The sequence below is a fragment of the Brienomyrus brachyistius genome, chromosome 1, assembly GCF_023856365.1.
Source record: "Brienomyrus brachyistius isolate T26 chromosome 1, BBRACH_0.4, whole genome shotgun sequence".
In the NCBI taxonomy this organism is placed as follows: Eukaryota; Metazoa; Chordata; class Actinopteri; order Osteoglossiformes; family Mormyridae; genus Brienomyrus; species Brienomyrus brachyistius.
This window is the reverse complement of record NC_064533.1, coordinates 45,752,168-45,768,345: the sequence shown is the minus strand read 5'-3', so window position 1 is coordinate 45,768,345 and position 16,178 is coordinate 45,752,168. Positions and strand designations below refer to the sequence as shown.

Below are 16,178 nucleotides of genomic sequence, written 5' to 3'. Positions count from 1 at the left end.
GCACGAGCGGACACGAAAAACAAGTTTTCCGGGCCGCATCACTGTTTGTCACGCGAGCTCGACCATTAGAAATTAAACGGTGATTTACTCGTAATTTCACAACACGCCCAGATGCTGAATATCGTTTTCATGCGTATGTCCCCAAATATTGACAATTACCCCTGCGATGCTTCTTTGCTTTGCGAAGAAATTATTGGAACAAACAAGAAATCGGGGCAAATTGATCCTCGTTGAAATGTACTCCAACATAATACGCTTGATTCTTAATCTTCAATTCAAGTTAATGACATTACAGGTATATATATATAACCTCGGTCAAGTAAAAGCTTAAGTTCTCACCCTAAAGGACGATTTACACATTTAAACATGCAATCTTAAGAGCAGTGTTTGACGTTAAACCACAGTACCCGAACCATTATGCCATTTCAAAGCTATTTTATTCAATGTCATGTATAAACTATTTTAATAAAGGGAAATGTACAGTGTGACACAGCAGTAAGACAACTCTGGGCTTCTGAAAAAGTATAATTTCCCATAGCCATGTGAATGGCTTTAATAGACATAACAGGTTAGACAGGTTGAGTTGATCGAGAAATCGCTAGTCCATAAACCAAAATAATGCTCACATCATATATAAACCCGGGGGAGTACATTAGCCTTACAACATAACTTAAGAGAATGTGCAAAATACAGCAAGAAATGAAATTAGAGCAAGTTAATTAAAAGAGAAAAATCCTCCCCAAATGTACTTTGATTCATACAAATCAGGAAAATTATCGAATCCTGCTGAATGAAGTTAGTCTGTCATTTAGACTGGTGCTTCAGTTGTCTGTACCATTCAGGGGGTTCTTTCTTTGTCTGGGGAAAAAAATGTGAAAGTGACATTTAATTATTACAACAAACCAACTGCAGCGTCTTCAATGCATACCTTAAGTTAAATTCAAATAACAGCACAGTATTAAAGATTTTCAGTATAACCCAAAAACTGTTTATTAAACCAACTAAATTACATATTACAAAATAACAAATCGAGTTTAAAAACAGTTACATAATTATCTAGATGCCTACTCAGGAAAGTGTTAGTCCTATAGCTTTAACATGCAAGAGAGGAGAAAATGTATGATCATAAATGCCATTTTAAAACCTGTGTAAACTGCTTTTCATTTTTACCTTAAGAACCCAACTACTCTGGAAAATGTTTTGACAAACCAGTGTCTATATATACTGAGTTGTTCTATACAAGTCAACCAAACACACAGCAAAAGCGTGTTAAAATGTTTTGCTCTGGGCTTGTTTGTTTAGGGTATCTGGATAGTAGGTTGTTATGCTCACTACTGTTGATGTGATGTCAGCCTAAACACTGAAATGCAAGTCCACAACATTACAGAAAACAAACAATATATAAGGGTAAAACGTTTACTCACAAACACTGTTGGTTTTGGTTTGGGTTCGTCATAAATCTCATCCTCCGCACGTTTCATCGGACCTTTAGACTTATAAGCTGAAGATTCAGGTGTGACGTTAAGCTGAGGTGGCAAGATATTACCAGTCTGCCTCGAATGCATCCGGATAAGAACCTGCTTCATGACAGACAATTCCTGGAAAGTGGAGATGACATAAGATGAAATCAGTTGGAGAGGTATAGCCTGGAAAAGATTACCTCTGAAAACATATCACTGTATCCGCACAAAGACCACAGACTAATCCACTGCAAACATTATTACGGTTGCTATTCCCAAAGTTGACTTTTGTTAAAAGAATAATTGCTTTTGCAGATGGGCCGTGAGACAACATCTACATGTGGCAGTAGAGACATTAAATTTAATGCAATGTGGATTACATTCAATGAATTATTGAACTGGCACTTGCCAATACAGACATCTCACATAAGGCATATGTGGCTCTCCTTAATTCATTTCCCTTAGCAAAGTGTGGCCCTATGTTCAATCAATGCTATTACTGAGCCCCACAATCATGTCAGTGGTTTGGCCACAAACTTCATTCTTTTGAGTTATACCGACCAGCAGTTACCCATTTCATGCTGCTGCACGTTGGCCCCCAAAAGCCACTTGAAAACCTGCTACTAGGGCCTTATATGGATATCACAGCCCATTCTATTGGTGTTCCCAGTTTATTAAATTATAAAATAATGCACATTATGTAAAATATAATAATCCCCTATGCGACTATAGTAGGTTTCAGGGACCTAGTATTTACCCAGTGTTGTTTTTTTCCTTTTCTTGAGTTAAAAAAAAAAATTTATATTATATATATATATATATATATATATATATATATATATATATATATATATATATATATATTCAATATCTCATTGAATGCTGGTTGAATCATTCAAGTGTTAAAAACATTCGATAAAAAAAATAATGCATAAGGGTTTGTTCAGTCTTTCTGTATGATACTGCCAATCCTCATTTTCAAACTTTCTTATGAATCCATTTGATCTACAGACACTGATGGAGAGAGACATTTTCAAAAGAGGAGGAGACAAAGCTGTTTGGGCGTGGACTTAAAATACATGTATTGTCACCACAGAATTCGTAGTGATGCAGGATAAACACAAATGCTTTGCAAAGCAAGCGGCAGAACTGGACTGATCACTTCACAATGCAGCAAAGGCATCAAGTAGAATTTATTATACACATATAATCTTAATATTAATGTTAACATATTTAACCATTAGAGCAACCTTGAAAAAAATAGGCTGTTAAAAATACCCATAAAATATTGTTGACATATGTAATAATATACAAATAAATGGCTACAATAAATAACATCACATGCCATGTAAGAGTTTTAAGAAAAGGCCATCTGTGAACTGACAGATAATCAAATGCATTCTGTACTTAATGTCCATTAGAATAATTGCCTTGAATGCGTAATCATTTTCTCTATCAATTCTGTGCCTCTTCTAGGTTGAGACCAGTCTCCGAGTCATTTAATATTTCTATTTATCGCTGCCGGACCATATGCGCTGGCATGTAAAAAAGCTCACTGCAGCTGTCTGTGTGGATTGCATACTTTATGCCAACATGCCACTGGAAGTTGTAAAGTCGGCAAAAATTATGCCAGGGGGAAAATAGATATACTATAAATGCATTATCAGCTACACTTTCTTTCATATGAAGCTTTTCCACAGATATTCTATTGTTATAGTTTATTGATGGAAAGATGTGTCAAATTCTGGTTCAAAAAATAAAATTTTGAAATTAAATGAATAGAAGTGAATATATTTTATGTCTTTAAAAATCATTAAAAATTGAGAATGCACGCAATTCCACATTACTGCACAGACTGAACAAAACACTTATCAAAATAACTGCTAGACAACTCTCATATATCAACAGTTTAGGATGTCAGTTGACAACTCTAGTCGCACAACATTCTCATTTAATTCCTGCCTATATAAGTACAAGGCATGCAAACTCCAGTGTATTTGGATGTTTAAAGCCACCTGAACTAAGAACGTTCACATTTTATGTTCGAAACACACATTGATAACATCCTGTGAACCAGTATTCTGTAAAACGTAACTTGTTCAAACAAGAAACTGCAGCTATGGGCTTGTGTGTTTATACAGCAGGTGAGATGTGATGATGCGACAAAGGTAACAGGCGAAAACCAGCCGTCTCTACACTTGCTATCTGGGAGAACCACCCTTTAAACAAACCATACCATATCTTGCAGGCAAAATAAGATTACGGACATGTGAATACAATGAGTAATTATACCGTAGACTATAAACATGTGCATTTTCACTCTGAATCTTTAAATATTTTGGTATAAATATAACTACAGAACCAAAAGTAAATTGAGCATAAAACACATTATGATTTTTAGTGATTTTTCTTGATTAGAATTTGTCTTTTATTTGTCTTGTTATTGTTATTATTATAATTAAAATTATTATTGTTATTATTCATCTATTTTAAATGCACAGATTATCATATTTTCTTACAAACATGTTACTATGGATCAGCTGAATATGTAGATATGACAATTACAAAGAGATTCCAGCGAAATCATACAGGGTAATTCACTTCACTGTGCAGCTCACCAACCATTACACCGATCATACTTATGACATGTTGCTTCATTGGAAAGTTGCAGAAAAATTCAAAACGTGTTTACAGTCACACTAGCAAATCTGATTTTTCCTGCTACGGTTTTACGTGTTGATGACCTTTACAATAGCTATTGTCCTGTGTACTACACACACCTTAAAAATAAATGTTGGTTAAATTCATTAAAAGGAAATACACTGGTTACTACAGATGAATACAATGTATAACAAATCAAATAGGCCAAAGGGATTACATCAATAGGGGAATTAGCGATGCAATTTAACAGGACCTGTACAAATCATACACTGCTGCCATCTATTGCTCTACAGCAACACTGCAATCACTGCAATATGATTTTCTCAGTCAATTGTCTCATAGATTATACGCCATACCAACTGAGTTTGGGAATCATACAAAGATAGGATTTGTCTTCTTTCACTTCCTTCAGAAGTAATTCCTTATATACTTCAAAACTGACACAACAGGAGTTTTTTTTGCCTGTGAAAAGCTAAGAAATATGTCAATGTCAGTGTGGCATCTTAAGAATTCCCTGATGGCAAAAGACTGGCACTTCAAAAGTCTAATCGGAAAAAAAAAGATTACTCATGCCATGTTTATTCAAAAGAACAAAAATATCTATTATTACTAAACTCTAATGTCATGCAACATTTCTAGCAGGCAAAGCACTACGATCACAAGTTACCTCTCTGTGATTCAGAAGCCGCTCGAGATCTGCAGCCATGTTGTTCTTTACCTGCAGCAGGGCTGTCTTCTCTCTTTTCAGTGTTCTGGGAAGAATACAATGACAGCGCCATCACATTCTGATTACAGGAGAGAGATGCTTGGCCATACACAGGGAATACAACCCAACAGCCATCACTTTCAAAGTACAACACAAATGGCATTGCTAATACTAAGCCAGATTAAATGAGTTTAAAATGATGACTAAAGTCAGGCATAATTCCTTTTTTAATCAACACGGACAGTGCAAATGTGTTTATTGACTGTTAATTGGTTCGTTAACAGACTGATTGTTAGCTAATTAGTGACCATCTCTTACAGGTTAATTATGGAAGAGAGCTTTTACCAGATAAAACAGATACAAACTGTGTTTTACTGAATTTTGTGTTGCAGATTCTTTATGTGCTAATCAATTCCGGTAATCCAAATGGAATTGTTGCCAGAAAAAGATGCGCTGAGCTACCAAAGTAAGGGGAATATGCCGAGCCCATACCTGACAGTGTCCTCCAACTCAGAGATTCGCTCTTTCTGTGCAATGATTTGGGCATCTCTCTGACGAATTGTATCAATTAGGTAGCTTTGAGGCTGCTGAGCTTTCTGGAGGAGCTGATTGGCTGCTTCAACCTGAAACACAGAAACAGTGATTACCCATCCTTCTATGCACTTAACTTTTGTTGCAGGGGGTCTGGGGCCTATCCAAAGCAGCACAGGGTACACTGATGGGGAACATCCAATCTATTACAGGTTTACACATGCATACACCACAAGCACCGTGGGGAAGCCAGTTAGCCTAATTGCATGTCTTTGTACTGCAGGAGACAACTATAACCTAGGAAGAAGATAAAAACATCACAGAAAATAGCAGAAGTGGGATTTGAACCCGCAGTTCTGGAGGTGTGAGGCAACAGTACCGACTACCAAGCTGCTACCTGCTGATCAATATATCATGGATTATTACAGGAGACTTTTAATTGGTTAAAAATAGCAAGCTTTGCACAACTGAAAATAATAGTAACTGGGGCAGTTTGCTGGCCATGTGCGCGGTGTCGCAATATCCAGGTTCCATCCTGGGACTTCAGTTTTCTCTTGCAGTGCAAAGACATGCAATTATGAATGACATCTCCAGAGTGCTCATTGCGCCCTATTGTTAAATGGGATAGGCTCCAGCCCCCCCCCCCCTCACCCCACGATCCAGACCTATAATCGCAGTCAAAAGTTGGATGGATGGATCTTCATCATAAAATCCATATCTTGTTAGATGAACAGCAAAATCTAAACATGACCTATGAACCAACAAATCATTTGTCTTTGCCATGAGATGTGTGTGGCTTTTAAACATGTAATCTAAAGGCATTCAGCCTAAATACACATTCACCTTTGCATACAAAACCAAAAGAAAAAAATAAAACACAGGAGATGTCAACTTCAGTTCCTTGTGTTAACTCAAACTCCGTGGCTATGGTTAGAGGTCAGCTGGAATCGCAAAAAGAAAACAACGCTTTTCTGATGCACGGCAGAGAGACGCACAATCAATCACACGGCAGAGCTGAATGAACTGTTTACTCTTGGTGTGAACCACTCCTGGGATCACTGGCAGCGTCTGGACTTCCCATGTGTTGTGAGGCCTTCTCTTTCATATACATGTGGCAGCACGAGAAGAACATCAAGCATAAAGGCAGAAACTCTCTGTTGCACACAAGAAAATGTTACGGCCATCTTTTCAGAACCAGCAAGCATGGCTGTCAAACACGGTATTCACTTAAATGTTGATTCAAGAAAACAGAATCGAAGACAAATGATCTGACCCCGTTTTTATCGTTAGGTGACACCTGATTCTTCAAGAGAGATTCATCTGGTTAATAGAAAATCCTTTACTATGGAGATTAAACCTTCCCAACCCTGACAATTACATCCCTGATGCCAGAGATTATGGCTCTTTTTCCTTGGATTTCAAAGTCATCTCCTCTCAAAAGCTCTTGTTCTACAAAATAGCACCAACTCGTTATAGCTATGTTACTCTTAAAATGACGACACACAGTAACTCTGGCAAAAACAGCAAAAAAAAAAGTAAATGTGGACTGATCTACAAATAGCAGCAGTTTTTTTTTGTTGTAACACATGAAAACCTGAGTTTTGAAGCATGGTGATGGTATATAAATGCAGCAGCAGACAATTACGGAAACATTCGTTCAGGTGTTAAGGGAAAAAGTACCGACAATGAAAGGAGTTTACATACATTGCAAGCAAAAGATGCTTAATAAAAACTGAACTGCTAAATCCAATAGCAGTGCTTAGAGTCACGCTATTAGGTAAGATACCTCTTCAGCCATCTGGCCAACATGAGCAGACTGTCTCTCCAGATCCCTTCTCAGCAAGGTGTTCTGTTTCTCTAGTTGCAGCAACCTCCTTGCCAGGTGAACACTGGGAACAAAACAAACTGTCAGCCACACACACTGTAGTAGTTGATGTAGCGTGTATAGATTGGGCCTGGGAGGTGGTTGAAACTTGGAAACAAGTCAGTTTCCTCCCCCCTTTATAAAAATGGGAGTGCTTACCACTGCTTTAATCGCCTTTTGGCTGTTGTTGGCACATTTGCACCATAACCATACGAAAAAAGAACTCTTTCTGCATCATCTTCATTTTCCACTGTTTACAAAACAAACAAACAAACAAACATGTCAGAAAATATGCACAAATAAACAATAAAAAATGCTCAGCTGCGAAGGGCTGGCATGAAAACGTCAGCAACTAACGGGCCAAATTTTGATGAAATGGGTTTGTATTCTATTAAAATATACTATTAAATGGTTAACTCCCCCAAGCATTTTTTACTGGGCAGAAGAAGTAAATGTGGCATCCCCTGCTTCATTTGTTCACCTTGCTGAAAAGGGGGGGGGGGGAGATGTCTTGACATATGTGGCACGTATCGGTGGTGCCGCCCACAAAATTGCTGTCTACACAGAAAACAACAGTAACAGCCTGGTGTCTGCATAGACTCTCGCTATACATTAGACTGAGCCAAAACACCGGCAGCTGTGAAGTGGACTTAAACTACACGCTTTGATTTCCTCCTCATTTAAATGGGTCTATTGGAAATTTATGTTCTTCCACAGTCTCTTTATTCCCTCCAGCTGTTTCTATAAATCTACAACAGTTGAGGGACCGCAGACACAGAGGACCTTCACCACACTAATGTCATCGCAAGAGTGGCGCATTCATCAATCCTCCACACTCCCGGTGTCACAAAGGCACTTAAAAACTCCTATTCGATGCATCAGAATAAGTATCTTTGTTCTTCTTTCAATCCATCAGATGCAGAGTAAAAACAGAAGCTTGTCTTTGGTTTTTCCACAGGTGCCACAGAACATTTCCTTCACTACAGTCCTTCCATTGATATATATCAGATATATATATATATATATATATATATATATATATATATATATATATATATATATATATATATATATATATATATATATATATATATATATATCTGCTATATTTGGTGATTTTATATATATATATATATATATATATATATATATATATATATATATATATATATATATATATATATATATATATATATATATATAAAAAATCACCAAATATAGCATAGCAAAGGCTATACGGAAATATCGATATTAAAAATCAATATTGTGGCCATCACACCGGATCACTTCCTCTAGTTAATACATAAGATGCAAAATCTCATCATTGCCTACAGTGTTAAAATGACAAAAATAATCACTGAAATAAGTACCCGATAGGGAATGGGAATTGCGGGTGTTAATCTGAGCAGGAATACTGGAAACATGGAGATTTATTGCCAAATAGTATAAATAGAAATCAATAAAACAAAATTAGAGATTTAAAAGGACTATATGAGAAACTCAAATAACCAAGTGTAACACACGCACACACACATCGCATGCGCGCACACACAAACACACACACAAAAAAAAACAACAACAAACATATCAGCTAACCCACTTTCAGCCGCCTGCATGGTGACATCATCAAGCTCCTTCTCTAGCTTTTCGTACGTTTCTAGGCGTGCCCGATGTTCCGAGATTTGAGCCTGTAGCTCAGTAATCCGTTTCTCTGAGGACATCTGAAGGTGGTAAAATTCTTTAGTCAAGACCTGGTGAAGAACATACTGATTTTAGACCAAAAATACAAAAAAAATAAAAATTTATAAAAAACCTATTGTAAGTCTATTAATTAAGCTTATTTAACAAGTGTAATACCCATCGGTGTGGAGGACAATGGAGTACCACCAACAATTAGTAGGCAATGAAACGGCAGTCCGTGTATAAATGTGGTAGCAGTAATACACAGTTTTGAGTGTACTTATACATTATAGCCTGATATACAGCCAGACAAAGAGCAAACTACACTTTGATTGAAATGATTAAATACGATGTATGTGACGATCCATGTCCACATTCGGCGACTTGCCTCCAGCTTCTTCTGCTGCTTCTCACATTCCATTTGGCACTGACTGAGATTCTTGGCCGTTTCCTCCTGCACCATCTGAGTGCGCTCCACTTCAAAGGACTTCAGTTTCACTTGACTGAGCAACTCAGCCACCCTGCTGTCTGTGCCGAGCTGAAGCTGTCTGAACCTGGAAAGGCAGGACAGCTGGCAGCCAGGCTAGCGACTGATGGGTCATGGGGCAAGTGAATGCATAAACCCCGCCAAATACAGTGCGCTTTCATTTTTTACTCACTCTTCATTACAGTAAACGACACAACAAAGGCGTGTTCATCCTACCCCCATTACTTTATTCAAGACAAAAAAAAACTGATATTTTTTTTCAAAAATATATATATTACTATGAACAAATAACCACATTTGAATTATACAGACTCAGACAGTTTAACTGTGAAACTGTAGAAATTGCTGAAGCGCCAACTGCATAGTTCTGTTTACTGGACCACAAATTTTGCACATATTTCAAGGTTTTTTTTTTTGTTGCTTCAAGGAGAAATTTCATTCTAGGAAAACGGGCACACTGTCTCACAAGCAGCCAGTGTCAGATGCAGAAGTTGGCCGGAATTCCTTCCAATTACATCTTTAAAGCAGGTCTGTTTTAGATGTGACACCATCAAATTCTTATTTTCCGTGGTTTTCTTAAAATAGAAACGTACAAGCTTAACTCTTCAAACATCTCAGCTGCAGTGGTGCATCTGCCATTCCTGGCTCATAGTGCACACCATGTGACTCCGGACGATCCTGCCCCCACTCCTCTGACACCACCACCCGCATAAAAACTCAGAGAATGCTCAACAACTGCTCCGAGGAGCTGCAAGAATCTCAGGCATGCAGAGCAGCAGCAGAGATGATCTTCTCTGACATCAAGAAATAAGACATGAAAAGCAAACTGAAATCTCTGCTCTTCGTTAAATTTCAGGAGGTACGCACAATTTTAACCACACGCAAACATTTCTCAGTTGAGAAAATAAAGCTGCAAACCCGAAAAAGTGTCTTGCCTACATAAAGCTATAACAGCTTCAAAAATAACCTCTTTAAAACTAACCTTATAGCTGATAGCATTGAAACGTAAGAAAAATGTAACGCAAAATAAAATGAGGTAACATGCTATCGAACATTCAGACCGAGGGGTTTAACATTAGTTTCACAATATTCAGAATTTCTCTCTCTCTCCCACATGTATAATAAAATGATTTCTAACATGTACATAAGACAGCATTTAAAGACATGTCACTAGACAGAAGGAGAACACTTATTTATCCTAAATCATTAACACTTACTGTTCCAAGATTTTGTCATATTTATCCAAGGCTTCTTTTTCTGCGGCGACAGCTCTGTCCTTTTCCACGGATGCATTGTCTCTTGCCTCACGGAGGTTTCTGGTTAGTATAAGAAAGTAAGTAAACTGTAAACTGTGTTCTTAGCTGAAATAAATAATTTCTGAAGATCTGCGTATTTACTTGATACAAGTTTCCATTCATTTAAATCAACAGGTAGTAAGCAGAAATGTTACTGGCCAAAAAAAAAATAAAATAAAAACTCACTGGATTGATAATTTAAATATTCAGTAATTTGTTTCTCTTCACCTGTTTTCACGCTCGTATATCTCTCTCGATGTTATTTGGAGACTGTCGATTTCCTGATTTGTTCTGAGTCGAATCTGCTCTAGCTCAGCGCGGAGCTTGTTCTCATACTCGGTCTTGTAATGATCTCTTCATGGAAGGAAAAAACAGAAACAGAAACAATTATTAACGCAGTTTATGTGATTATGATACATCAGCTATTCAGTCACACGTTACAGGCAGCCAGTTGACCTCAGAGCTCCAGAGGTTTTTCCTTTGGAGTTTTCGGTTCCTCTTTTGTTGTGATTTAGGGGTCTGTCTTTCATTGTTTCTTTGTTTTCCCTATTCAATTTTTGTATTAGCCTGTATAAGTGATGCAGTAATGTACCACAACACACCCATGTAAAGAACGGGTCCTAAAAGGGGGGGGGGGGGTGAAGGAGTTTTCTTTCAAAAATGTAGAAGTGTTTAAAGCAATGAAAGATGTACAAGAAAAGCACTGGGAGTAAATGCAACGAATGAAATGTCCCTGTTGCGAGGCGACACCCCCCCACCCTCGCCCCCCCCGCCCCCGGTAACACGCAGCTTCTTAAAGCTCTGCTGCTCCCCGTTGCCCACCTTGATGCCACATATTTCTCATAGGTCTCCTCCCGGGCCTTCTTGCTCTCCTCCAGCTGGGACTGCAGCCTTTCCAGACGGTCCTCCTCATGCGCACAGCGGACGCTCAGCTCCGTGTTCTGACGGTTCAGGTATTCCTTGTCTTTCTGTAGAAGGGTGACTGACTGCTGCAGATTAGCCACCTGATAGAGTTTGGAAGTGCACTCAGTGAGCCAGACAGCAATATCATTCATAATAAGCAGTTAAAGCAACAGTGCCCAATATGCTATGATTTAGTAATCCTGCTCATGGCAATAGTAACTTTTTTTCTTGTTTTATTTAAATAGTTTATATAAAACAAAATACAAAATTACACAAGAATCATACAACAAATTTGACCATTGTTTGTCGGTAACTTAAATTTAATTACACAATACCTAATTTCCTAAAAAACATAAAACAAAACAAATAAATGCACAATTACCAGCTTCCAGGGGAAGTGCTCATTTGACAACAGACAATTGTAACAGTGCTGAGATTGGGAAGACACATTTTTGTGGGGAAAAAAATATATATATATTTATTTATTTATTTATTTTATTTTTACATTTATGCAGCAGCTGTTTCATGGAAAACACATACAACTGAGAAAACAGTCAGCCAGTCCCTGGACTTTGATTACTATAGATTTTAGCCAGCGACCTTCCGATCACTAGCACAGCATCCTGTCCCACTTTGAAGTAAAGTGTACTTAAGCTTAATTGCCTACTTTCATGCATTTTTTGGAACAGTTCTCACCAAAATACAATTCAAAGCAGGTGCAGAGCTATACTAGGGCCGGACTAAATGGACCTTTGCAGCTACAGACCAGACAGCACATATATACAAGTACAAATAGGGAAAACACAATTTTTAAAGCAGCATAACACTTTACCTCTTTGTTCAAGTGATCCCTTTCCTTAGTCTGTGCACTATGTACCACTTCAATTGTTTCCAGTCGCCTCCTGAGATCAGTCATTTCAGTCTCAAAGGCATCCCTTTCACTATAGGCGTAAGAACACAAACATATACTCTGTTCACTTTCAGTCCTGGTATTATTTTACTGTTGCGTTTCATAACCCACCCATGTAATCCCAAACAATTACTGGGCACCAGGAAATGCTGTGGTGTATCACCGTTTCACTTTGCTGTAGTTCTCTCGCTTGAAGTCCCCTTCGTGAATCAGTTGCTTGGTGTCCGCCAGCTCTAAAGTGAGCCGCTGACACCTGATCTCCAGGTCAGAACGAATTCTCCTTTCTTCTTCATAGCTCTTAGAAAAAAACACATAATGACATTTAAATTTCACATCTAGTAGAGTACATTTTTCATCCAATAAAAATGACTTAAGCTGTCCTTATTAGAAATCTAATATCTTATTTCTAAATATATCGGAAAAGCATGAATAACAGAAAAAAAGTTCACACATTTTTATAGTGTACGTATTCTTTTTAATGCACATTCTGCACCCGACCAGGACAAGCGGTAGAGGATGGATGGATGTAAGTGTTAAATTGAACATTTAATTTAAGCAATACTTCAATAAGCATTATACAGTAATACATAAGGGCTAAGGTATCAGAACTGTTTAAATTCCTGATTCATACCTCCATTAGGGACTTTAGCTGAGCTCTATGGCTATCTAGGTCTTCCGAAAGGCCATTCTTTCTGAGATGAAGTTCCTTTATTTGAGCCCTCAATGGGGTCACAGCTTCATAGAATCGTACCTGCAACCCACATGAGAAGTATTCAGAATCTCCTCTGTCCTCACGACATGGTTTCACACGACAGTTTTGAAGAGATTCTCAACCTACCAGCTTGTATACCAATATTATATTGCAGGGCAGAATTCTAATTCCCCTGCATATATTTTAGAGCAGAGGTCACCAACCTTTTTGAAACTGAGAGCTACTTCACGGGTACCGAGCCATACGAAGGGCTACCAGTTTGAAACACCTTCCTAAATTTATCTAAACATTATGTATAATAAACATGTTTTAAATGCTTTTTTTAAGTTATTGTCATTTTCAAATCTATATAAATGCAAATGTGATTAAAGAATAGCAACAGGATAAAATTAAGTTGTAGAAGCAGCTCACTGGTGAGTTGTGCTATTTATAGACCAGGTCCGCGGGTGACTCATGTGGTCCTTGGGGGGGCATCCTGGTGCCCAAAGGGCACCATGCTGATGAACCCTGCTTAAGATTTTTTATCTGCCATGGTACTTTTCTTAAATGCCACAGCTGAAAAAGTACAGCACTTTGCAAAAGGCTTAGGCAGTAAAAGAACATTATGTTTAAATGATCTTTGTGTTGGTGTAAAATGATATCATGTCTGTCAAGGTGTGTCAGCTTAATTTTTCCTAAAATCCCTCCTAAAATCACACCAGTGTTAGCAACAATCATCCAATTTTTTTTTTTGACTCGACCATTGGCTGAATACTTCAAAAAAAAAAAAAAAAAAAAAAAAAAAAAAAACTAACCGACTAACATATTAAGATGGCTAGTGGTGAAGATATCAGCCTATGAATTGTACATAGTACTGTGGCTGGATACATGTCTGTATATATGCATGAATGAACAAATGACAAAGTAAATAAAATCCTCACAGATACGTATTCCGAAATGGACAACTTCTCCTCCGGAAGCTCCTTGAGTTCATTGTACTTTTCCTCGGTCAGTTCCAATTCTCTCAAACTTCGCCGTATATCTCCCGCTTTTTCACTAAGCTGTCTGTTGGTCTCCTCCAGCTGCTTTTGTCGCAACAGAATAGTGTCCATCTCCTGTTTCCTTAAAGCCTGCTGTTTTCTGTTCAGAAATAAGCATTACAGCCAAACAGTAGAATATATTGGAAAAGGCCTCGGTTAATCGGACAATCAACGCATCTCCCTCTGATTTATTGGAGCACCAACTCCAAATCCGTAAAACACCCACACAACTGAAATTTAAGAATATTTATAACCTGGTCTCTTCCTGTTGAAGTTTAAGTTGGCTGTCAAGTCGCAGTGAGAGAAGCTGTTTCTGATGAAGGGCATCATTCAGCTGCTCTTCTAACTCTTCAATCTGTGCAAATCATCTCAATGTCGGTCACATGCAACACATACAAGTTTACATAATACACCCCAATGCAGTCCTCAACATTGCCTTATTGTCATCTCAGTTCTGTGACGCATGGGTGATATGCAGAGATGAAATTCCGTTCCTTATTGCACACGTAATATAAGAAAGTCGGGCATATTAACAAGATTGACATGAAACAAAATCTACACATGGACACAAGTGAATAAAAAAATGCAGTTAAACACTGAATTAGTACCTTCATTGAAACAAACAAACAAAAACAAATAGATAGACCAAAACAAATCCTGGCTTTCAGATTTGAACGAACGTGCATTTCATACTGGGGACTGTTTGAATGACATGATTAGCCACCAAGGCTGGTGCCTCAAACGCCGGCCCCTTGTCTTACCTTGGTGAGGTGATCTACCTTGAGGTTATCAATCACAAGGTTTTTCTGTGACAGCTCGATTTTCAGCAGCTGCACATTGTGGAGCAGCTCCTTCCTCTCGATCAGCTGCCTGGTGACCTTCTGCGCTCCTTCTCTCTCCTCCGAGGATGAAACGTCTTCGGTCGGAACCGTCGTTTCCAAACTAAAGTCTTCGGACTCCAGCGAGCTTGACACGTTTACCTTTGTATCTTTGTGTTTTTTGGGAGGCATTTTAGCAATGGGCTGCTCTGGTAAATAAACTAAAGAAAACACTTAATGGCTAGCTAGTTATTTTCGGTTATCCGTATTTTCAAAGTGATTATCTGCCTATGTAGAAGAAAAAAATGTTTCCGCAACCAGAAAGGCAAAAATGTATTAGTTAACGTTATTACACGATGAAATATGTAACCAACAAAACCGGTACCTTAGAAAGTAAAATTATTAAATCTCCTAAATCTAAATTAAGGACAATATCCATTTATAATATTAGGGAAAACAACGCCGAAAAGACGACAGGACGTCCTTTTGGTAAAGCTACCATACTATCTTAACGTAACTTTGAAACCACGAGTAGTTAGATTAGCCGGCGTCTTTTTAGCATAGCGTCGTTTTAACAGCCACGTTGCTAAGCAGCCCAGCTAGCACCGGAGCGGGATTTCGCTTTTCAATAATCCCGCTTCATGGGGTTGGAAACAGTCGGCTGACGTTTCAATTCCGATAGCACCTACTAAAAACATAGCACTTCTTCGATAGTACCAATACCGGCATGGACCCAAATTATATGAAGATCCTCTCTGCAAATTTAGATATTCATGAGAAAAACGAAGTAAAAAAAAAAAACAAATTTCACTGTCTTGCGTGTGGGGAAATGTACACCGAACCACAAGGGGCGCTATGAGTGTAACAAAGGCTTTTTACGACCTTTGCCCGGAAGTGAAAACTTTCAAATATTTAAATCAATCCTTTCGTCGCGTTCATATGGGCGTTTGTTGGGTGTTGGATGCTTAGTTTGATATGCATATTGATTAAATTTTAGTTGTCCAAACGCTTTTGATATATTACAAGATCCGAAATACCTGAATTTACGCAACTATACACGGGTATAATTGTTGAATCAGTAAAATGTTAGGTGTGCAAATTCGTTTAAAGAAATTACTTGCCAAAACTAATC

The 16,178-nt window shown here is 38.0% G+C and overlaps 1 protein-coding gene across 2 annotated transcripts; it reads right to left on the bottom strand.

Moving 5' to 3' along the window:
- Positions 1-415: 415 nt before the first annotated feature.
- Positions 416-15,895, bottom strand: pibf1 (progesterone immunomodulatory binding factor 1). Of its 2 annotated transcripts, none has more exons than XM_049024064.1 (17): positions 14,990-15,895; positions 14,483-14,583; positions 14,130-14,328; positions 13,129-13,248; positions 12,661-12,794; positions 12,420-12,528; positions 11,507-11,688; positions 10,913-11,038; positions 10,607-10,705; positions 9,291-9,456; positions 8,823-8,973; positions 7,382-7,472; positions 7,145-7,247; positions 5,320-5,450; positions 4,789-4,873; positions 1,425-1,598; positions 416-858 (listed from the first exon to the last, which is right to left on the bottom strand). In XM_049024064.1, the coding sequence occupies exons 1-17, from the start codon at positions 15,236-15,238 to the stop codon at positions 805-807; spliced, it is 2,274 nt and encodes a 757-aa protein (XP_048880021.1). In that variant the 5' UTR covers positions 15,239-15,895; the 3' UTR covers positions 416-804. The 2 variants fall into 2 exon arrangements, with proteins under 2 accessions (XP_048880021.1, XP_048880029.1); XM_049024072.1 differs by having other exon boundaries at positions 8,823-8,943.
- Between the last annotated feature and the right edge of the window lie 283 nt (positions 15,896-16,178).